This window comes from Sarcophilus harrisii, chromosome 4, assembly GCF_902635505.1.
Source record: "Sarcophilus harrisii chromosome 4, mSarHar1.11, whole genome shotgun sequence".
NCBI lineage: Eukaryota > Metazoa > Chordata > Mammalia > Dasyuromorphia > Dasyuridae > Sarcophilus > Sarcophilus harrisii.
Genome location: NC_045429.1, coordinates 143,107,447 through 143,131,679, shown reverse-complemented (window position 1 = coordinate 143,131,679; position 24,233 = coordinate 143,107,447). Strand labels below are relative to the sequence as shown.

The 24,233-nt window shown below is 37.0% G+C and overlaps 2 protein-coding genes across 5 annotated transcripts in view; one reads left to right on the top strand and one right to left on the bottom strand.

Annotated features, from left to right (window-relative positions):
• PPIL4 (peptidylprolyl isomerase like 4) overlaps positions 1-23,221 on the bottom strand; it is a 47,531-nt gene extending 24,310 nt beyond the window's left edge. The window contains exons 1-9 of one of the 3 annotated variants that reach the window (XM_031937640.1): positions 22,942-23,221; positions 22,609-22,764; positions 9,119-9,186; positions 8,968-9,032; positions 7,836-7,953; positions 6,817-6,959; positions 5,429-5,525; positions 4,439-4,555; positions 1,323-1,447 (exon numbers count right to left, since the gene is read on the bottom strand). In XM_031937640.1, the coding sequence (XP_031793500.1) occupies positions 1,323-1,447; positions 4,439-4,555; positions 5,429-5,525; positions 6,817-6,959; positions 7,836-7,953; positions 8,968-9,032; positions 9,119-9,186; positions 22,609-22,627 (752 nt within the window). In that variant the 5' untranslated portion in view covers positions 22,628-22,764; positions 22,942-23,221. Of the gene's footprint in view, positions 1-1,322; positions 1,448-4,438; positions 4,556-5,428; positions 5,526-6,816; positions 6,960-7,835; positions 7,954-8,967; positions 9,033-9,118; positions 9,187-12,162; positions 12,337-22,608; positions 22,851-22,941 lie in introns of those variants that run through there. The other 2 variants (XM_012549398.3, XM_003769529.3) reach the window with 2 other exon arrangements.
• GINM1 (glycoprotein integral membrane 1) overlaps positions 22,025-24,233 on the top strand; it is a 38,224-nt gene continuing 36,015 nt past the window's right edge. The window contains exons 1-2 of one of the 2 annotated variants that reach the window (XM_031937642.1): positions 22,197-22,281; positions 23,785-24,073. In XM_031937642.1, coding sequence (XP_031793502.1) covers positions 24,011-24,073 — 63 coding nt within the window. In that variant the 5' untranslated portion in view covers positions 22,197-22,281; positions 23,785-24,010. Of the gene's footprint in view, positions 22,282-23,784; positions 24,074-24,233 lie in introns of both variants that reach the window. The other variant, XM_012549399.3, reaches the window with a different exon arrangement.

Genomic DNA, 24,233 nt, shown 5'->3' with positions numbered 1-24,233 from the left:
AATTACTGCTTAGATAATGCATAAGTTAAGAATTTAACAGTAAGGAATTAACAGTAAGAGAATCACTCAACTCTTGCTTTACTATTGCTTAAATAAACAATTATGGATTTGAGAAAATGTGGTTTGAAGGAGGTCAGATAATAAGTGAGGGTTCTCTTTGCAAGGAGCCTTGGTCTGGGAAGAGCAGAATGGACTTGGAGCAAAAGGCCTGACTCCAAATCTCAGCTCTGCCACTTCCCAACTCTCTGAATAACTGATCCTCTATGAGCCTCGGCTTCCTCCGAATGGAAGTTGGAGTTGGTCCTGGCGCTAGACAGGCAAAGCTCTATGCCAATGACACAATGCTGGCTTGACAGAAGTTACCATTACTGATTCTACTCCTCAGCATGTTCGGTAATTCTGCCGGTAACTCCCATGTTCTCTTGCATTTCTTCTCCCTCCACAACTCCCTCTCTCCTCCTCTTCCCCATTCCTACTTGGGCACTCTGGCCCTGCTGTTAAATTAAGAGCTCCTTCAGGACAGGGAAAGAGGAAAGAGAACAGCATGGCTTTGTCTAATCTGAGCTTCCAGCCTCTCCTCCTATGTCTCCCAAACTGAAGGTACAAAGCTGTGGAAGCTGTTGAAGCAGCCACCCTATCCTGAGATCAAAGCTCCAAATCAAATCCAACAAACAGAAAGGAAATCCTGAAAGTATACTTGCAAATAATTTTCTTCTCTCCCATTTTTATAGACTCTTTTGCTTTAAGGGGGAAATTTTTGAAGTGAGAAGTGGGAGGAAATTCAGGTTCAAATTAGCTTTACTACTAACTGTTGTTTAATTCTAGAAATGTTATTGGTTTTTAATAAACAGAGATAAATGCCTAAAGATTGGTGGTGACATGGAAAGAGCTCTAGACTTGGACACAAGGACCTAGGTCTAGTCTTTCACCGCCTATGGGCCACTGGAAAAGTCATTTAATTTCCCTGAGTATCAGTTTCTTCCTTTGTAAAATGAAGATAATATTTGTACTCAACATTTCATAGGGATGTCAGGAAAGGCAAAGGAGACAGTGTATATAAGGCACATTAGAGTCAGAAAAAAATCTACATAAATGTAAGCTACTATTAACATTAATGAAAGTTCAGAACTTTAGAAAACATTGATTGATTACTTTAGAGATGAAATATTAGGAATAAAATATATCTTCCAAATGCTATATTTACCAATGAAAGTAAAACTAAGAATCAGTTTATGTACTGATTAATATTAATAATATATAATTAATACATAAAGGTATACTCTTTCTTTCTTTTTTCCCCACCTCAAATGAGTAAGAAATACCTTTTTATGGGTCCAAATCTTGAGAATATTATTTCTAGATCTTCATCTGTGGTCACTGGATTCAATTTGCACACAAACAGGACATTTTCTGGAGGTTTGATATCTGCATCAGGTAAATCTCCCACCTGAATGAAAAGTAAAAAGAACAATGCCATTTTCTTTAGTAAGACTAATTAGTGTCAAAAAAAATTTGCTAATCAATCTGAATCTGTATGGAAATTAATCATTAATAAATATTTTAATATGCAGAATAATACAAAATTCTCCTGGTGAGAACAACAAAAAGTGACAAAGAACCCTGATATATTTCTTGCTCACCTCCACCACCCTCCTTAATCACTTGCTCCTAAAGAGTTCTACAAAAACGACAGAATATTGAGAATTCCACTTCCTTACAGTTTTTGATGATGACAGCAGTTATCGTGGGAGAAAATTATATTTCCCTAAAGCTGCAAGTGGACCGAAAGAATAATGTGTATCAATAAATAGTCTATGATAAATGTTGTTTAGACCAAAAGATACATAGGATAGGAAACCATTACTCTACTTACTGCTTTGTCATGAGTGGTCAATAATAAAGGTATTTAAATTTTATATTCTTTTAAATGATGAAGAAAAGAGTATCTTTTACCAAAGGTATATCACTTAAAAAGTATGGATTTAAAATGGATTCCTTTCGAAATGAATTAAAAAAAGGCAATTCAATAAAACAATAACTACCCCCAAATAACATTGCCAGTTAATTCACAAAGCAATAGCAAGCAATGAAGTTGGCAGTAAATGTAATTCAGTGAAAAGGAAACAGCATGATAGAAGTTATGGTGACATATAAGTATAAGTAACATTATTATGAAATGACAAGTAGCACAACAATGTGAATTAGAAATAGGGTGAAAAAAGATTTATTTGGTCAATTAAGAGTTAACTACAATCATTTAGTCTCACACTCTCCACTATGACTGATTGCATACATATTCTTTCCACATTCATTTAGTTATGTAAGTTTGTTTTATGATTTAACATAAAGAAGTGAATTTACTCTGTAATAAATGTTAAATTCCTCAACTACTCTTTATAATCAGAGGAGTTAGAACTAGTAGGGATTCTAGAGGTTAACTAAACCAGGATCCTCATTTTACAATTAAGGAAACTGATGCCTTTTGTTTTTTCTTTTTCTTTTTGATCTAATTTTTCTTGTGCAGCATGATACATGTGGAAAAAAGTATAGAAGAATTGCACATGTTTAACATATATTGGATTATTTGCTGTCTAGGGGATAAAGTAGGGGGAAAGAAGGGAGAAAAATTTGGAACACAAGGTTTTGCAAGAATGAATGTTGAAAACTATCTTGCATATATTTTGAAAATAAAATACTATTAAAAAAAAAAAATGAGAAAGCTGAGCTTCAGAGATGAGGTGACTTCCCAAGTCACACATCAAAGTAACAACAAAGTGAAAGACCCAAATCTTGTCACTTTAGATCCAGTGTTCTCTCCTCTTTACTTTATAGCCTTTTTACAAGTTCAACGATTCATTTTTCAAGAGACGAAATCTATAGTACACCCAAGTAGTCACTTAACTTTTGCTTAAAGACCTTTGGCAGGTTTGGGAGCCCTATTTACCTGGCAAGGAACTTGTTTCCATTTTTGGAAAGTTCTAATTGCTCCTCCCCTCCATGTCATATATCTTCTTCTCAAATTACAATTTTGTCACAGAACACTAAAAACACACATGGAAGAGGTTTATTTAATATTATATTGTCCTGAAAACAAAAAAATTTATCTTGGGATGATTTTTTTTTTTTTAAAGCAATCTTTTAACAAGTTCTCTACTCTATGCTGGACTTTGCAGCAAATCCATTTTGTACTTTTTCAAACTGTTCTAGCTCTACAGAGAGACTGGAATACAGATGCATTTGAGCACATAAAAATTCATGTCCAAGGAAAATTTATGCAAAACAGAATAATATATAGGATAATATCAATCTTATTAGAAAATAAATATATCCTGGACAGAAAAGTTGCTAGCAGTTATCAACACTTGTATCTCCACCCTTAGCATACTGCTTTACCCCGTAATTAATAAATGTTTTAATGGATTCAATACAAAAATATAGCATAGTCACACAAGAGTACTGTCAGGAAGGCCAAAACTCAGAATAAGCTAAGGATGGTTAGAAAAAATAAAGAAAACAAAAATGAGTTTTAAAAAACTGTATCAGGGAAAGAGAATGATCAAAAAAGGGTTGACTGCTGTTCAAGATCCATGGGACAATTACCACATTTTAGAACCGAAGGGATCTACAGAAGCCATTCAACTTTTACCCGAAGATCTTTGGTAGGTTTGGGGGTCCCACTACTTCCTTTGGAACTCTTCCATTTTTAGAAACTTCTAATTGCTCCTCCCCTCCACGCCACATGATTTCTCCAATACTTTCCCTTCTCCCCTTTGTTCCTACCACCATTCTGGTGCAAAGCCTCATCACTTCCTGCTTCAAGTCTCCCCTCCCTTCAACCATTTAAGTGCAGGTCCAAACATGTCACCCCCCCAACCCCACCCAATAAATGCCAGGATCAAATACAAAACCCTCTGTTTGCTATTCAAAGCCCCACTCCTACCTTTCCAGTGTTTCCCACCTTATTCCACATCACCTCCTTAGTGAGATTGGCCTCCAAGCAGTTCCCCCAACAAGAGCCCACATCTCTCACTTCTCAGGGCATTTTCACTGGCTCTCCCCCTACCTCTAGCATGCTCTCACTTCTGCTCTGCTCTGACTGACCTTCCTGACTTTCTTAAATCCTCACTAAAATCCCACCTTCTACAGAAAGTCTTCCCCAACCTCTCAGTTTTAGTGCTTTTCTTCTGCTATGGCTAATTATATATATTTGCTACAGGTAATCTTCACCCTTAGACTTGTGATCTCCTTGATGTCTGAGACTGGAGTTTTGTCTCGTTCTGGATCTCCAACACTTAGCATCATGAATACATAGTAGGTATTTTATAAATATTTAGTGACTGGCCAAAATTATCAAAACAAGAGTTGCTTTGCAGTCATACAGACACATACCACTTAAAAAATAAATGCAAAAATATATTTAAGCAGAAAGTTATCTCACCATTTCTAAAAGAATAGCCTGAGTTTTTGCCTCCTTTTCAGCCATTATTTCTTCAATTTCTTCAGCTGATCTCCCTTTGAAATCGTCAATTTCTTCATCTGCTCCTATTCGGCCACTCTACATGGGGAAAAGGCAAAACAAAAATCATTGATCCCTGCATTTCAGAAACAAAAACCTGATACAGATGAAAGACCAGGTACCTTTTCATAGTTTGTTCAATATAGTTTGAAAAAAATCAATGAAGAGGAGGCTTTTAGAAATTAAACTTATTCCAATCAAAATAACAAACAATCCTGTAGAAATTAGTTAGTGTCCAACAAATCAATGAATGACAAAAACTGAATAATGCCATAATAAAATATCCAAACCCTTTCATTCACAAAGTTGGATTTTAGGCCACATGTCACAAATAACAGTTTAAGGGACAGAATCAGGAACAAGATGTGATTTCATAGGTATAAAAAACAGCTACTACATTTTGAAGCCTCTCAAATTATAACTGTTTTAATAAAAACAAAAAGGACAAAGAAAAACAAAAAGGACAAAAAACAAAAAGGACCAATACCTCGTAGTTAAATCCTGCATTTCAATAGTTGGACAGAAAAAGAGCTAGGAGAGAGACTATTAGAAATGCAGCAGTAAAGGGATTCTAGGTGTGCCTTTAAGGAGAGAAAGTCACATGAAAGTAATGGGGGTGGCCAGGCCAGTGTTTGCACCACTCCTAACTATGTGGAAAACAGTAGGAAAAAGAGGACTACAGTTTCTCTAGTTAGTACCTAAGTAAGCCTTACAGAAACATAATTCTAAAGAAATGAATATCCACCAATGACAATGTTCACTCCCAGGTTCAGAAAAAAAATCAAAGAACTTCTTAGCTAGAAAAGACTACTGATGCTATCTAATCATATCCCCTCATTTCACAAATAAGAAAAATGACACCAAAATGTGAAGCCACAGCCAAAAAAAGTGGCAAATAATCAGTAAACTTACATCTAGTTGTTCCTTGGTTGGCTCTGGTGATCGATCAGGAATTGATAAGCCAGCTGGGTCATCAAAGGGATCATCTAAAATCACTGTATGATTTATCCTTAAAAATGAAAAGTTATATATGTAAAGTGTTTCAAAATCTACAAATTAACTATGAATTTTTTTAATTAATAAAAAAATCAACAAACTTATTTACTGCTCAAGTCAAAATAAAATCTATATCAGGTTCTTAAAATCTATTATTTCTAAAGAAATTATTTTAGTTTGTTACTTATGACTATCTGATATAATCGGCATATGCAATGACATCTAAAGTAGAGAATTACGCAAATGTTGAAATCCTAAAGCTTTTGCCCTATTTCTTCATTATCTATACTACCCCCTTAAGTTTAGCATTTTAGTTTCCTAAAAAAAAGTTAGTAACTATTAGTGCTATTATTAACATCAAGCTATTTTAAAGATTTTTTTTTCAAAACAAATAACTAACATGTATAGTACAATAACATAATTATTTAAAAAGAAATGCAAATAGTCATGGCAAGTATTCTTATAGTCTATTAAATCACTTTCATTTCTCTTAAAAAATAATTCCTACATATTACCACTACCATATTTATTTATTAAGTGCCTAAATAAATATATACTAAAATACTAAAGTATAATATCCATAGAAGTCAACACTAAAATACTAATCTGATATTAATTCAGCTCAAATTTGTAAATGGCCATGACAAATGTTCTTATAATCTTCTATTAAACCACTTTCATTTCTCTTAAAAAATACTAATCTGATCTAACTTAGCTCAAGTTCTAACCTCCTCAAAAGAGCTATAATTCACTTAATCAACTTACCACATACCGGGCACTATATCTGATAGCAACTTCTGCACATACATTCCTGAGTGAACACTCCCAAACCCCCACCACTCAATTATAAGTGCCTGCATAGTAACTACACAATTATTCTGTATATATCTTGTATTTATCTATCTATATCACGCTTTATCTGCTCCCATTCTACCTGTCTATCTGCTCCCTCTAAATTTTTATCAGAGTTCCTGGCACATACTAATAAATATTGTTGATTGAGAGGATGATTATGATGAACCTAAGTTCTAAAAGCAGGCTCTGGCAAGTCCTACCAAGCTGAAAAGGCTTCAGCTACAGACCCAATGGCAGACTATGAGTCTGTTGCCCAGAGCAGATCCTAGGTAATTTCACAGTGGCTCATCACAGACAGCTGACAATAATGGATTTTTCTAGTCAGTACCAGTCATGAAGTCTTCTAAGATATCAAGAAGTTGCAGTTGTTATCAAAAAGGGAAGTCAACACACTAATGAAATCATAAAACCTTAAAGCTCTCTATGTACAGTGAAAAAGGAAATCAAACCTGATATCTTGATAAGGTACAAAGTCTTTGTCAACAAAGGTTTCATTAATTTTCTTGATTACATCCATTCCTTCTGTTACTTCACCAAACACTGTATGCACACCATCAAGATAATCTAGATTTTCTCCTGTGGTAATAAGAAACTAAAGGTGAAAAAGAGAAGATGTATATTATTACATAATAAACGCAAACACATTTAGAAAGCATGTAGCCAAAATCAGTCATGAATACAATTCACACAGAAATAAACAAAATGGATTATATCTAAAGAGAAATGTTTTGCAAAATTTCACAACAACATGGTGACAAGTAGTACTAAAATAATTTGTGAAAACTCCTAATTCAAAAAGGATTATGATTGGGATTTTTAAGTTCTTTCCAGTCTTAAAAAGTTTAAGTCATTTAAAACCAAGAATCCCATCTAAAATGCAAATACCTTTACTGGAATTCCTTCTTCCCTAATTAGGTCAGAACTGCAGTTTAAATATGTGGGGTTAAAAATCACTCTTCTACATTTAATATATAAACATATGCAAATATTTTATTTCCTGGAAAGTTCAAATCTGGCCTCAGACAAAGCTGTGTGGTCCTGGGCAAGTCACTCAATCTATTTGCCTCAGTTTCCTTATCTATAAAGGGAGATAGAAAAGGAAATGGCAAGTCATTTCAGGATCTTTACCAAGAAAACCCCAAATAGGCTCACAGAGTCAGACACAACTTAAACAAATGAACAATGACAACAAAATATTCTAAGTGGTAAATAGTGAATGAAAAGTGGAAAGCATATGTAATTTGAACATTATTATTCAGTACACAAATCATTAGCCTATTTTAAAAACACAATTAATTGTGTAAAGTGAAATTGAGTACTGTTAAAATGGGTTACTGAGGGGGAAAAAAATGAATTTTGTTAAAGTGAAAGTCTCATCTTTCTAGAATTATTGCAATAGATCTATTTGCAAAGGTTTCTCCCCATTGCTCTGATTTTAAAAGGCTTATTTGTTCAACTATGAGCTCACCTGAGATCCATGTTGATCACTGCCATTATTCACCATAGAGACTGTGCCTTTTTTCTTATGCTTAATTCTTGGCATTTTTTCTGCCTCAAAAAACCTTGCTTGATCACCATACAATTGTCTGAAAATATATGGCAATATTTTTACTAAGCATGTAAAGAGGAAATTTTAATAAAGAAGACACTTCAATTTCTCAAATAAAAATTATGATGAAAAGTTCAACTGTTGACAAATGTTTCTGAAATTACAAATGAAAAATTGCTTCTGTTAGGTGTTGAATTTAAAGACTTCCATTATTTCACTGATATATATGCTTTAATTCAACATCAGTGAAGAAAACTCCTGATCACTTTTGTATACTAAAACCTAAAGTGACATCCTAGCCATATTGAAAGATGATATAAAAGTATCCATAAGTTTCTACTGAGCATCAGGACATTAGCACAGTCTTTTTCTTCCCTCCAAACTCCCCCCTCCCCAAATCAGGAGGTATGCACAAAGTTGTACAAAATAAATTTGAAACTTAAGACCTAAAACAAGGGTATTGGTTGTGTTGTGAACAAGGTAAAAGAAAGCATTATTCTCCTTATGAAAAAAAATCACATAGCTTTTCCTATTATAGACAGCTATCCATTGGATGCTCAGAGATGCTCCATCATCAAAACACCTTGATTTCTTCTACATATTCTTATTAACTTTCTCCTACATGAACTATCATTCACAAAAAAAAAAAAAAAAAAAAATTAAATTTAGTTTTGTAACTAGGTACCAATCAAATGCCCTGAACCTGCCATCTTTGGTCTCATTAGCATCTTACTCAAACATACTTGATTAGCCAATCCCAAATCATTCACAATATTTTGAGAATGTAATCATGATTCCAAATATTACTTTTCACTACTTCCCTCCCCTCCTCATTTCCCCTTCAAAATTCCCTTAGAAAGTCAGACTCACTTGAAAGTCTTTAGAAACCATAAAATTGTGATATAAAAGTCATCTACTACTACTATAATAAAGATATAAATATATATATACACACACATATATATATAGAGAGAGAGCACCAAATGAAGCACATTAATAAGCATTCAAACAGAAAATTCAATTTTTTGGTATATAAACAAAATGTACTTACACAAAGACTGATTCTCCTCCTCGGCCAGTTCCCATAGGATCACCAGTTTGTATAATAAAATCTCTCTAGAACATAACAAGAAGCTGATCAATTGATATTCTGAGTTGACAAACTTAAGCAATTAAAAAATAAGTAATGATCACCAACTCACCTGTACATTATGAATGAGACAATAATTGTAGTACTTTATTTTGCACAACTTCAGAAAATTTAAGCAAGCTGAAAGAAATTAAGATATTATAATTAATCAAATCAACCAATGAGGAATTTTTTAAATAGGCAAACAAGACAAGTTCTGAATTTACTTCAACTATGAAAGTTAACAATGAATAATATATCCTTTTTTGGTGATTGTTAGAATGTAAGTTCAAGAACAGAATTGTTTCTTTTTTCTTGTTTTTGTATTTCTATCCCTAGAACTTAGCTCAAGGACTAGAACACAGCAGATAATAATGGTAGTGGTGGTTGTCATTTCTTCTCAAAGAGGACCAAAATAACATCATTATATTAGTCGAGTTATAGTATGTCCGACTAACGCTGATTGATCAGATTAATACAAACTTAGAATGCTCTGCTTGCTACGGTTGAACACAAACAGTCCATATGAATATTTGAGGTAGCTTCTCTTAATTTTGTATATAACTTGCATTTCTTTTGGGCTAATTCAATATTGCTTTACTCATAGAGCACAGCTCCTTCTCTGAATGAAAGCATGCCATGTTGGGCAGTTCTATGCTAGTGTCTCCCTTGACTGAGTAAAGGCCTGAAAAAAAAAATCTGACAGGATTGAAAACTAAAATTAATAACAAATCTTCTTATTTGCTCCTTTTTATTCATTTTGAAAGGAATATATCAGTTGCAGACCACCAATAAAAAAGTCTTGTAAATTTTAAATTGCTATACAAATGTGAAAATTATTATTTTTTATTAATATTGAACATATGTAATACAGGCAATCTTTATTTTACTGATCTGAAATAAAATATAAATTCAGCAGACAACTATATAAGTCTGTAAGTGGTGTTTTTAGGTAACTGAAATTGTGAAATGTATTCAATAAACACAAAGTCAACATTTACTAAACACTAAATTCCAATTACATACATGGTACTATCTTTCAATGACAAAGTAACTGTCTTGATGAGTTTGTGATTTAGTAGGTGAATGAAATATCAACTTAGAATATGAGAAATGTATGGGAGAAGTCACAGAAGCACAAAAAGATTAGGAACCAATGCTTCCTTCTTAAGTTGAGTATGAAGGAAGCACTCATGGCAGAGACAGAATCTGGACCATAACTTAAACATTTCTTAACTTGCTATCTATGAACTTATTTCTTAAGTATTTTGATAACTATATTTTAACATATCTATAATCCAATTTATTTTATTTTGTGCATTTAAAAACATTATTTTAGGAAGGAGTATGTAGGTTTCACAAGACTGCAAAGTCTGATGCCATGATACAAAAAACATCAAAAATGCCAGCCTTGAATAGAAAGATTTCAAGAGATATTTGGTAAACAGCATTTGCCTTGGTATCCTACCAAGACTTAAGTAACTAAATATATCACTTTATCTAAATCTCAAGTTTCTGATTTGTTAAATGGGAATAATAACAATGCTTATATTATATGCCTCATACATAGGGCTATGGACATTAAATGAGATCATACATAGAAGACATATTGTGTCAATGTCAGTTATTATTAAACACCAGGTATGTAAGGGAGTGCACTCCAAAGATGGAGTATGATATGCACAAACGCAGAAGCTACAATAGGCAGGATGAGGACAGAAAGTTTAGCTGGAAATTAAAATGCAATGCAAGAATGCCACATGAAATTGTGATCTGAGAGACATGGAGGAGAGCAGGAGAAAGTTTGTATTGTCTGCCTCTGTGAGATTTATTCTGGCAGCTGTGCTTGGAAAGATACGATAAGGACACTAATGAAACAGCTATTATGAGATGGAGGCAGGTTTTCTCAGAATACCCGCTTTGTTCAGTCCTTTAAACGTCCCTTTATTTATCAGGGATATACCCAGGAAGAAACTCCATCAACCAAAAGTTGCCTCTCCTTTAGAACTTACAGTGGAAGAGACAAGTTGCTTCTCCTTTGCAACTTACTGTGGAAGAGACTAATAAATGACTGAGAGGAGAAATAAGAAATCCAGGATCACAAGCAAGATTGGAACCCCGGTTTTCCTGGCTCAGCACCCCACTCTCTACCCTTTAGCCGCTTCTCTTTTAGCACATCCACCCTCTGTCTTGTTCCTTGTTTGGGGGTCAAATAGAAGCAGCCTCCTGCCACCAGATTTCCTTTCAAAGACAGCAAAGATGCGCTCCGGCGCATTTCACAAGCCCAGCGGAGAACACGATGCCCTATTAAGAGGAGGGCTATCAACCAAATCATTTCTAATGGAGCAGTAATGAACTGAACCAGCTACGCCCAGAGAAAGAACTCTGGGAGATGACTAAAAACCATTACATTGAATTCCCAACCCCTATATTTATGCCCACCTGCATTTTTGATTTCCTTCGCAAGCTAATTGTACAATATTTCAGAGTCTGATTCTTTTTGTACAGCAAAATAACGGTTTGGTCATGTATACTTATTGTGTATCTAATTTATATTTTAATGTATTTAACATATACTGGTCATCCTGCCATCTAGGGGAGGAATGAGGGGAAAAATCGGAATAAAAGGTTTGGCAATTGTCAATGCTGTAAAGTTACCCATGCATATATCCTGTAAATAAAAGGCTATTAAATAAATTAAAAAAAAAAAAACTTTAAATGGCAAAAAAAAAAAAAAAAAAAAAAAAAAGAGGAGGGCTATCCCAGAACTTGCAGCGTGAGAACCCCCTGCAGCCGTGGCGAATGCGAGCCACTCCTGACTTAGCTCGTAATCTCCCGGGCACTTGCCGGGGTTTTAGAGGCCACAGTCACAAAACTACAACCGGATGCAAGATCTTGCGGACGCCACACTGGACACCCGCCCCAAGGCTATCTCCGAAACACACTCCCGGAATAAGGCGCCAACGTCCTCCCCCTCCTCCTCCCCCTCCTCCTCCTCCTCCGCGGTGCTCCCGGAAACTTTCTCCAACAAGATGCTCCTCGCTCTACTGCCCTTCATCCAGGTACCCGTCAGGGAGAGAGAGGTAAAACGGGCAGCGAAAGGGCGGGGCTACGTACCCCGCGGTCGCTCCTCCGTGTACAGATCGATAACAACGTCGCCCAGAGTGGTCTCCAGCAACACCGCCATGACGGTCACACCGCCTCCGCGGCCAAGACCCTCTCAAGCACCGGCAGCTCTTCCGCTCGGGCGAGCCTTCCGCGCGGCGCCTCGGTGTGACGTCATCGCCAGAGCGACGCCGACGCAGAGCGTGGTCACCATGGTGACGCCTCGGCTTCCCTCCCAAGGCCACGCCTCCTTCCTTCCCGCCCTCCTGTTTTTGGCTACCCGGAAAATCCTAACAAACACAATTTAATGAAGCTATGAATTGGTTTAACCATTCTGGAATGGTTTGGAATTATGCTAAGTTTAATTTGGAATTATATTAAGATTAATTCAGCAATTCGGTGGTTAATTTGTTCAGACTCTTTAATCCCAGATCGCTTTCCTCCTTTTTCTGTGGGACGTAGGCTCAGTCGGGGAGAGGGATAGCGGTCGCTTATGTCCAGTTTGATCATTTTCTAGGTAGCGCCCCAAACGGTTTTCGGTAAAGACTGGCCGCATCCACAACCCCGCCCACAGGGCCTCAGTGTTTCCCACAGTCCCTTCAACATTTGTCATTTTCCTCTTTTGTCATATTTGCCGGTCTGGAAGGGGGGCGTTGTTTTAGTGGTTGTTTTTTCTAATTGTGGCGCATTTTTTAATGTGGTTTTTTTTGATAGCTTGGGTCTCTTCAGTTGGGGCAGCGAGGCGGCCTCGTGGATAGAGCACCACCAGTCCTCAAACCAGAAGGACCTGAGTTCGAATCTGCCCTCAGACACATTTCCTGGCTGTGTGACCCTGGGCAAGTCACTTCACCCCAACTGCCTCAGGGGGAAAAAAAAAGCCTCATCAGTTCATATCCTTTGACCATTTTTAGATTGGAGAATGGCTAAGGAGAAGTGTTGGGGTAGAGAAGTTATTGATACACCTATTTATCTCTCACCTCAAGTACCCTGTCTTCCCAATTTATCCATTTCCTCTACCATTCTATGGTAGAAGGCACCTTGGTAAATTTATCCATTTCTTCTACCATTGTATGGTAGAAACCTTGGTAAATGTATCCATTTCTTCTACCATTGTATGGTAGAAGGCACCTTGGTAAATGTATCCATTTCTTCTACCATTGTATGGTAGAAACCTTGGTAAATTTATCCATTTCTTCAACCATTGTATGGTAGAAACCTTGGTAAATTTATCCATTTCCTCTACCATTACATGATAGAAACCTTGGTAAATGTATCCATTTCCTCTACCATTGTATGGTAGAAACCTTGGTAAATGTATCCATTTCCTCTACCATTGTATGGTAGAAACCTTGGTAAATTTATCCATTTCTTCTACCATTGTATGGTAGAAACCTTGGTAAATGTATCCATTTCTTCTACCATTGTATGGTAGAAGGCACCTTGGTAAATGTATCCATTTCTTCTACCATTGTATGGTAGAAACCTTGGTAAATGTATCCATTTCTTCTACCATTGTATGGTAGAAACCTTGGTAAATGTATCCATTTCTTCTACCATTGTATGGTAGAAACCTTGGTAAATGTATCCATTTCTTCTACCATTGTATGGTAGAAACCGGTAAATTTTCCATTTCCTCTACCATTGTTGGTAGAAGGCACCTTGTAAATGTATCCATTTCTTCTACATTGTATGGTAGAAACCGGTAATTATCCATTTCTTCTACCATTGTATGGTAGAAACCTTGGTAAATGTATCCATTTCCTCTACCATTGTATGGTAGAAACCTTGGTAAATGTATCCATTTCCTCTACCATTGTATGGTAGAAACCTTGGTAAATGTATCCATTTCCTCTACCATTGTATGGTAGAAACCTTGTAAGTATCCATTTCTTCTACCATTGTATGGTAGAAACCTTGGTAAATGTATTCATTTCCTCTACCATTGTATGGTAGAAACCTTGGTAAATTTATCCATTTCCTCTACCATTGTATGGTAGAAACTTTGGTAAATGTATCCATTTCTTCTACCATTGTATGGTAGAAGGCACCTTGGTAAATGTATCCATTTCTTCTACCATTGTATGGTAGAAACCTTGGTAAATTTATCCATTTCTTCAACCATTGTATGGTAGAAACCTTGGTAAATTTATCCATTTCCTCTACCATTACATGATAGAAACCTTGGTAAATGTATCCATTTCCTCTACCATTGTATGGCAGAAACCTTGGCAAATGTATCCATTTCCTCTACCATTGTATGGTAGAAACCTTGGTAAATTTATCCATTTCTTCTATCATTGTATGGTAGAAACCTTGGTAAATGTATCCATTTCTTCTACCATTGTATGGTAGAAGGCATCTTGGTAAATGTATCCATTTCTTCTACCATTGTATGGTAGAAACCTTGGTAAATGTATCCATTTCTTCTACCATTGTATGGTAGAAACCTTGGTAAATTTATCCATTTCTTCTACCATTGTATGGTAGAAACCTTGGTAAATGTATCCATTTCTTCTACCATTGTATGGTAGAAACCTTGGTAAATTTATCCATTTCCTCTACCATTGTATGGTAGAAGGCACCTTGGTAAATGTATCCATTTCTTCTACCATTGTATGGTAGAAACCTTGGTAAATTTATCCATTTCTTCTATCATTGTATGGTAGAAACCTTGGTAAATGTATCCATTTCTTCTACCATTGTATGGTAGAAGGCACCTTGGTAAATGTATCCATTTCTTCTACCATTGTATGGTAGAAACCTTGGTAAATGTATCCATTTCTTCTACTATTGTATGGTAGAAACCTTGGTAAATGTATCCATTTCTTCTACCATTGTATGGTAGAAACCTTGGTAAATTTATCCATTTCTTCTACCATTGTATGTCAGAAGGTATCTTGGTAAATTGGTACCATTGTCTCAGTCCCTTCAAGCTTCCCTGTATCAGGCGTATGAAACTAAGAAGAAACTCCATCAAACACAAATTACCTCTCCTTTGCAACTTTTAGGGGAAGAGAGTTATAAAGGACTCTGAAAGGTGAAATGAAAAATTCAGGGTCACACAGCAAGACTTGAAAACTTGGGTTTTCCTAGCTCTGCACCCCACTCCTGATCCTTTAACTGCTTTTCTTTGAGCACACCCATCCCCTGTCTTGTTTCTTGTTCTGGGGCCAAATAGAATCTCCTGCCGTAAGACTTCTTTCAAGGATCAGACCACAACTAATCACTTTCTGATTTCCAGATAAACCCATGCATTTCACAAGCCTAGCAGCAAACATGACATCCTATTAACAGGAGGACCATTATCTGCCCATTATCACTTTACCTTAGTCGCACATGAGAATGATCATACCCTTGATCTTGCCATCATTATTACGACCTCCATAATCCAGAAGTCTGAAATTCCTCTCAATCCATAATCTCCTATCCTTTCACCTCTCCCTTTGCCTTACTCCTAAACTCATTCTGTCATCATCATGACACCCAGAAATTATTTTCCCCACTTTTTTTTTCTGGCTTCACATTATTCTTCCTCTTCCAAAACTTAACCCTAAGATCAAGTAGTTTAACTTTAGCTAACCTGTTTTTCTTCTAATTTTAGATGCACTGGTTTTCTTTGAGAAAAAAAAAACTTTAAATCAGAATTGTCAATTTTATTTTCTCTGATCCTCTCCCTTATTTGGCCATAAACTAACTCTTCCCTTATCCATATATCTGAAAGGTAATTTTCCCCCCCTCGCTTTCTTAATTTGTTTATGATGTTACCCTTTACATGCAATTAGAATTTACTTTGATATATGATATGAATTGTTAGTTTACACTTAGTTTGTTCCAGACTTCACTCCAGTTTTTTTTAGTCATTAGTAATGATGCAATAATATTATATTCATAAAACACAATTTATTCAGCCTCTCCCCAATTGTCTGTTATTCTAAGACATCTCTTTGAATTCTAGTTTTTTTCCTCCTTTTTTCTCTTTATTCTTCCACCCTCCTTTCCCCTTCAGAATCAGGAAATTTGTTTTTCTTGTAGTTATTCCTCCTCTAAGGTAATCAATCCTATCCCTCAAAGCAGCAAGGTGATGAAGTGAAGTGTTAAGAAAACCTGAGTTCAGATTCTGCTTCAAACATGAGGTAGATGACCCTAAACAATCTCTTCCAGCTTCAGTTTCCTTATATGTAAATAAATGATTTTACATTGTAAAGTTGAGTATAATCCTACAGGGAAAAGAGAAACCTTTAATCAATAGAAGACATTAAGAAACTCTTGATTAAAAACAGCACAAACCATATGATGGCACTATGAATCTATGTAGGACTCTGTAGAACCCTGTGAAAGAGCTATGATTTATCAGAATGTCAAGGCATGCCCTTTGGTAACTCCCGCCATACTCAATTCTCTTCTAAGGGAGTCTAAACCACAAAGTACTGATTAATCAGAAAAACTGGGAGAAAAAGTAGAATCTAACATAAAAGACTTGTAGTGATTCCTTATATGCTATTGTACAAGTTTGAGTATTTTCTTTACTTATAAGTTCATATGTAATATGCATATTCTACCTCTTTGTCTCATAATTCAAACTTTTGTCTCATAAATGTCAAACATAATTCAAATAGCTAGTTTTTCCCTCACCGGGGTCAGTAACTAGTAGTCCCAGTTCCATTTTACTAATATGAGTTAGCTTTTACAAAGGGATATATACTTCAAAGATAAAAGGACAAATATACAAATATTCCCTATCACCACCACTTTAGAGACACTTTCTCCCCTTTTACTTTCTGGTCTATGGGGGAAGTAGGTTAATGACTTAGTTTGGTTCCTTCATAGCTTTGGTTCACCACAGTCATAACCAAAAAGCAACTTCTCTGCAGGATGAGCACTTGCCTCAGTTAACACTAGACTGCTGGTGTCCCCAAGGTCACTCAGGGCTGCAATGGCTCTGGCATTAACACACTGGAACACTGGAATGCTAGAGTGCCTTCTGGATCTTTTGAATTCACAATGTCAAAGGATCCAAATTTTCTTCACCTCAAAGGGAAAAGAACAATTTCTGATGATAAGGAATAAGGATTTTTTACTAAGTTCTATGGCCTTAAAGGGGGAAAGGCTCCATAGTGTTCCCTCTAAAAGTATTATCTCTTTCCAGCTATGTGAAGGAAGTTGCTGATTGAAGAGAAGAGGTCTTGCTGAAATGATTCAAGCCTTTTTCAAGATGCCTTCAGTTTAGCTACATAGACATTGGAAAAAAAAATCTCCTTCCAACTATGTGGTTACAGACAAGAACCAGTGCATATTCTAGCCTCTTTAAGGTACTTCCTTTCCAGCCATCATAACTCTCCCAGAAGCAGGTCTTCCAACTTCTCTAGATAGGTACATTGACTAACTAAGCTGATGGGGTCAACACATGTTCCAAGCCCAGTTACATATATTTTTTTGTGGACTGCAGTAAGGACTATTCTGTGTCATATATACTTTTGTCACCTTAGATTTCCCAGAGTAAGGTGTAGTTTGGAATAATAAGCTAAAGCAAATTTTTCTTTAATGGTCATCCTTGAGTCTAAATGTGACTTATATGAGCTCTTGTTACACATTTGCAGTTTGTTTCAAATCTGAAATTGCAAAGATTCTTCTTCAATAGAGAAATAACTTATTTTTCAGCTAAAGAAAAAGAAATTAAAGATAGACCTCAATCCCTCAATTAGTTCATTAAGCACAAAGTACTTATTATATGACATGTACTTTAGTAGACACTGAGGATAGCAAGACCAAAAAGGAAAGAAGTCCTTACCTCAAAGAGTTTATCTCCTATTTAGGGTTAAATAATACGTATGTATATAAATTTGAAATACATACAAAGCAAATACAAAGTAATTTATAAAGACATGGAGAGGACACAACAACTAGGGGGACCAGGAGAGACCTTCAATGGAAGACATAAGCTGACCTCGAAGCGATTCTGAGATAGAGAGGAGAATTAGTTTGTGCAGAGACACAAAGGTAGGAGGTAAGAAATGGAATGTATATGAGGAGCAAACAAATAAACCAGTTTGACTAGAGCTACAGAGTGCATGAGTAATGAGAAGTCCATCTAGAAAGAGGCTGGAGTCAGATTCTTCTCTTCTTGTTGTTGTTGGAGTCTTTTTCTAAAACAGTATTTCATTTTTTCCAAACACAAACAAACTATGTTTTCAACATTAACCTTTGCAAAACCTTGTATTCCAATTTTTTCTCCCTCTCTCCTTGTCATCTCCCTAGACAGCAAGCAATCTGATATAGATTAAACATGTGCAATTCTTCTAAACACATTTCCATATTCATCATGCTGCACAAGAAAAATCTGATCAAAAGGGGAAAAAAACTCGAGAAAGAAAAAAAAAATAACAAAGATGAAAATAGTATACTTTGATCCACATTCAGTCTCCATAGAGCTCTCTCTCTTTCTCTCTCTCTCTCTCTCTCTCTCTCTCTCTCTCTCTCCATCACAAATCTATTGTAATTTCTTTGAATCACCTCCTTGTTGAAAAAAACCAAGTTCATCACAGCTGATCATCACATAATCTTATTGCGGCAGTATACAATGATTCTATGGAGTCAGATTCTTATAACTTTGTTCATCTAGGTGCTTCTCAGTAATCCATTCTGCAAAATAATCAAATTTTGAAGCAGGTGGTTTTTTAAAAGTTAACTTCTATTTTCATAATGATTCATCTTCTCTTACTCCTACCTTCCAATGAAAAAGCAAGAAAAATAAAACCCTTGTTTATATGTATAGTCAAGCAAAACATTCCTGCATTGGTCATGTCCAAAATAAACAAACACATACACACAAACACCCACCCACATGCACACACACACATATCTCAAACTGCACTCTGAATCCATTACCTATTTCATGATGAGTTCTCTGGATTTGTAGTTGGTCACTGTATTGATTGTGATTTAGCTCTTTTAAATCACAATTGTTTCTTCACTTCACTTTACATTAGTCCATTTGTCTTCTGAGGTTTCTTATCTGGATATCCCCTCAGTTTCCAGTTCTTTGATCACAAAAGAGTTGCTTTTTGTAATTATTTATCCTTTTCCTCTTTTTTTAATCTCTTTGGAATATTATTGCTGGGTCAGAGATTTTAATAACCCCCAGAGTTCCAAATTGCTTTTTAGACCTGATCACAAATCCACCAACAGTGAATTAATGTATCTGTTATAATCTGTTATAACACTCACATCTCCGGTGGAGATGTACCTATGTCCCACTGTTTGAAGATCGGGGGTGTAACATTTCAGAACTCCTCCAGGGTTCTCTCATGCCTTTAAGGGTATTAGAGTATCTACACTGTCTGCAAATGGTTCCAGTCCTCATCAATGGGATGTAGTCCCCTGCATCCCAATTCCTTAACCACTAACAGTCTAATTATTTTACTCAGAAATATTTACTTCAGAAGGTATTATCACAAATATACAAACTTATACTCCCCACCATGGGGGGGGGGGGCAGCAATAATTCCCAATCCTTCTGTTACTTCATTCTGGAAAGGATATGGGAATTAGATTCATAGCTTAGCTCGGTTCCTATACGGCACAGTTCTATTCCAAATCTAAAATCCCTTGAAGATCCCTGATTTCTCTGGGCTAGACTTCCTTGCTAGGCTGGCTGCACTGTTTCACCCAGAATCCTCACTTCAAGGTCAATCGTGGGTCCTTTTGCTGGATCTTGTGGGACCAAGGCTACCTAAAAATATTTTGGATCATAGGGATGAGATCCTGGATGTGGTTGAGAGAGAAAGAATGAAATATGCATGGAATTGCTCACTGGGGCAGGCAGGGAAGGGCACTGATAGGAATCATGATCCCACTCTCTGGGAAGGTCATGGGTCTTGTGTTCAGCCAAGAAATTAAGTTATGCCGAACCAATGAGGTTGAATTCCCCCTATAAATCTGTCCACGGCTCATGCTATCTTTGCCAAATCCCTCTTGGAGTGTCTTTCCCTTCACCCATCCCCCATGTCACTTGGTGTTTCTCCTCTCACCCTACCTTCCCTTAAGGTGTCTCTCCTCTTATTCTCCCCCACCATGCTTCCCTACCGTGGCCCACGGTGTCTTTCTTCTTATAGCTAACTAATTCTTTTAGGGTGCTAAACTCCTGTAGGGATTTAGTCTGCCAGCTAAGCATGCTCCAACTTCATGAGATGTTCCCTTTCTCCAGGCTAATTGTGGGTTCCATCAGGGAGCTTGTCTTTTCCATCATCAATTTTTAACCCCCTTTCCTGGTTAACTATATGCTCTCCCAATTCCATTTTATATTTGCCATTCCTGGCATCTATTGTATTTCTTCATTTTGTCTGTAACTTCTTCTAAATAAACCTGCCTTTTGCCAAAGAGAATGGCCATTGTGAATTCTTCACATGACCAAATCCCAACATTTGATGCTCTCCTGAATCACATCATTTGGTCTCCTAAACCATTACATCAATAGCACCTGCACTGTGAATGAAGTGCAATCTTTACATTCTCAATGCAGCCTTGTTGTGAACGACATTTCTCCAGATTTAGATCTGTCTTTATTTGTGTAAGAATGTTGTATGAATGTTGCATTCATAGAATTCCTAAGAGTGTTTTAACAGATCCAAAGTATTTTATACTATTTGTGGTAATTTTAAATATTTTAAATTAAAATTTCTTTTCTCTATCTCTTCCTGATGGGTTTTGTTAGTAATATACTGATATATACTGATGGTTTCTGTAGATTTTATGTCCTGAAATTGTGCTGAAGTTTTTGTGTCAATTAGTTTTTTAGTTGATTTCATAAGGATCTCTAATATCTGCAACTACAAAAAATAAAGTGATCATTTTGTTTCCTCATTGCTTATGCTTATTCTCTCAATTTTTTTCTGTCTTATTTTCATAACTGGCATTTCTAGTCTATATTAAATAGTAATGGTGATCATGAACACCCTTGTTTTGCTATTGATCTTATTGGAAAGATCTCTAGTTGGTCCGCCTTAAAAACAGTGACTGAGTTTTAGATAAAACTCTATCAAAAGAAAAATCCACTTATTCTGTAGTTGGCCTACCTTAAAAACAGTGGCTGAGTTTTAGATAAACTACTTATCAAAAGAAAAATCCACTTATTCTCTATTTGGTCCACCTTAAAAAAGTGGCTGAGTTTTAGATAAACTCTACTCATCAAAAGAAAAAAACATTTATTCCGATGTTTTCTAAGGGTGTTTTTTTTTTTTTAACAAAAATAATGTATCGTGTCAAAAAATTTAATCAATCAAAATCTATTAAATAATTTTGGTTGATCAGTTATGTTTATAGTTTTCCTCATAACCAACAAGCTCTGAATTCCTTGCATAAATTCAACGTGGTCATAAAATATCATAACCATTTCTGACATAATGCTTCAGTCTCTGCTTTTTAAGATTTTCAAAGTTTAAAAAAATGCATTTAAAATTTCTGTTTATCCACACTCATTAGGAATATTGTTCTACAGTTTTCTTTCTGTTATGACTCTAAGACCATATCTGAATCATAGATAGAATTTGGTTGTATCTCTCCTCTCATTTCCTGTTGTTGGGTTTCTCTTTTTGTTTGTGTAGAATTAGAATTAACATTTCTAAGTCTAATAGGATTTAAGAAGCCGTTTTTAAAGGGAGTGCCACCAACAAACACCTTCTCAATGATTTCGAAGAGAGCACCTTTTAAGCCGGAGAAATCTTGCACTCCGCATTAACCAGCAACGCTCACTTCTTGTCAATGTAAAATCGCACTCTCCTGACTTTTTCGATTAGTCTTTCGCCTCGATGTTGGAGTACTCATTTCGAATAAACGTATCCTTGCCGTGTGGAGGTCTCTCTTTCCGAAGACGGGAAACAGGATCGTTTCCACACCATCTCCCGGGAAAGGGCGCGAGCAGCCGGAGCCAGGGTCTTGCTCTCCGCCCAGCTTAGGGCTGCCTGGCTCCTCCTCCCTCCTTCACCGCTGCCTGCTCCCTCTACCAAGATGGAGCCGCCGTCCGCTCCTCTGCCCCTGCTGCTGCGCTTGCTGCTCTTGCTCCCCTTGCTCCGCGCTCCCGGGCGGCTGTGGGTCGGCGCCGCGGAGACGCAGCCCGCCGCCGCCGCTTTCTCCCAGGTAGCGAGCCCCAGCGCGCTGCGCCCCGGGGCTGGAGTCCCGGCGCGGGGGGCATTCCGGGAGGCGACGGGCTCCCCTGGCGCCGCTGAGCGGGGAGCCCGTGCCCGGGAGGGCCGGGGCAGGAGAGGAGGAGGAGGAGGAGCGGAGTCCGGGGCGCCCGGGGGAGGGGACGAGTGGGCAAAAGCCAGGGCGAGGGCCGGGGCAAGAGGCGAGAGCGAGAAGGAAGATATGCAGAAAAGGGACCATTTCCGTCTGGTTAAGTTTTGCCCCGTTAACCTGTTGCGCTCTGGTTTCCTTTCACTTCATCCTCCTGAAGGGGTTGCCTACCTTTGAGCGTAAAATCCATCTCCAGTCGCTCTATTTCATAATGGTGCTTCCTGTGGGCAGAGCCGAGATGTTTGAGATTGGAGGGCGAGTGCTTGCCAAGTTAGGAAAGCCAGAAGCTGCCTTATTCGAACATTCCGCCACTCGGCAACTTCTTTTCTAGCCGGGGAAAGAGAGAAAATCATAAAGGATCCCACCCATACAGCAGTCCCACTGAAGGAAAAGAGTTGGCAAAGGATGGAAAGCCCGAGTTAGGTTTTCTCCAACAAGGTTTGCTTACTTCCTTTTGCCAAATCAGATTTTTAAAAAAATTAAGTCACGACAGCTTAAGCCCACCTTCTGATGCCTGATTGGGAGGAGGATGGCAGGGATAAGAAAGGAAGATTTTGAAATGGAAAACATCATCCTAATGAACTTTTTTAGGGCAGGTCTTGCCAGCAGGAAGAACCTAAAGAAATAGGTGTGTCTGAAACTGGTAAACATTAATTTAGTCATTGACATAGTACAGAGTACCTGCCCTTAATCATTTGGACTTTTATGTTAGTGATATGACGTTATTTATCAGTCTATAGTACGAAGAAAACAAAAGAGACAGTCTTGTTTCAGTTCCAGGAAGTCACTACACAGAAGGACTAGAAACATTTATGTCTGCTAACGTCATTTGAGATAATTTCATTTTGACTGCTGGTTTTAAATCCACGGTGCTCGGAGTTCTTGAGATTTCATCATTTCTGGTTATTGCAAGATCTCCACACTTCCCTCTCCTCTCCTTCCTGCCTTCCTCCCCCCCTCATTTTAGAAAAGTTCAGATACAGATTTGAAATTACATTTCTTGTTGCCCAGATGATGAATCAGACTGCTGGGAACTAATTTGTATGCTCTAGGATTTGTGATGTCACTATAATTAAATCTTTTGAAACTGAAAAGGGGAGGGGAAGATCACATTTTAAAAGAGTACATGGTGTTGTTCGCAGATATATTGGATTGTCCATAAACTTTGGCTGTGGTCATAGAAGTTATGGGGCAGTGTTCTATTTGCTTAGAGATGGCACTTAAAGAAATGTACCTTTAACTTTGAAAATAATTAGATTAGAAGGGAGACAGTTGAAAGAAATCTAACTTCATTTATGCATGTTCCTCATAATATGTGTAATTGTAATGCCATTTTTTCCTTTGAAGTATTCTTGCACTTGGTCTGGATTCATTGCATTGAGAAAATAGAGAAGAGCACTGAAAATGAATAAGGAAGAATAGCATTGAAGAGATCACGGAGTCCCATGTTTTCATTTTATGAAGAAAATGAAGCCGGCAGAATTAAATAGCTTAGCCAAAGCTAAAAGACAATGAAAGAATAAAATAATATTCAATTTCAAATCTCCAAACTCCATATCCAGTGTTTTCCACCATGCCCATTGCCAAGAGAACAAGAATGCAGAAGAAAGGGACTCCTGCTGAGGAGATCCTAAATGTGGGCTCTCACCAGATTTCTTTTCTTTTTTTTTTTATTATTTTATTTTTATTTAATAGCCTTTTATTTACAGGTTATATGCATGGGTAACTTTACAGCATTAACAATTGCCAAACCTCTTGTTCCAATTTTTCACCTCTTACCCCCCCACCCCCTCCCC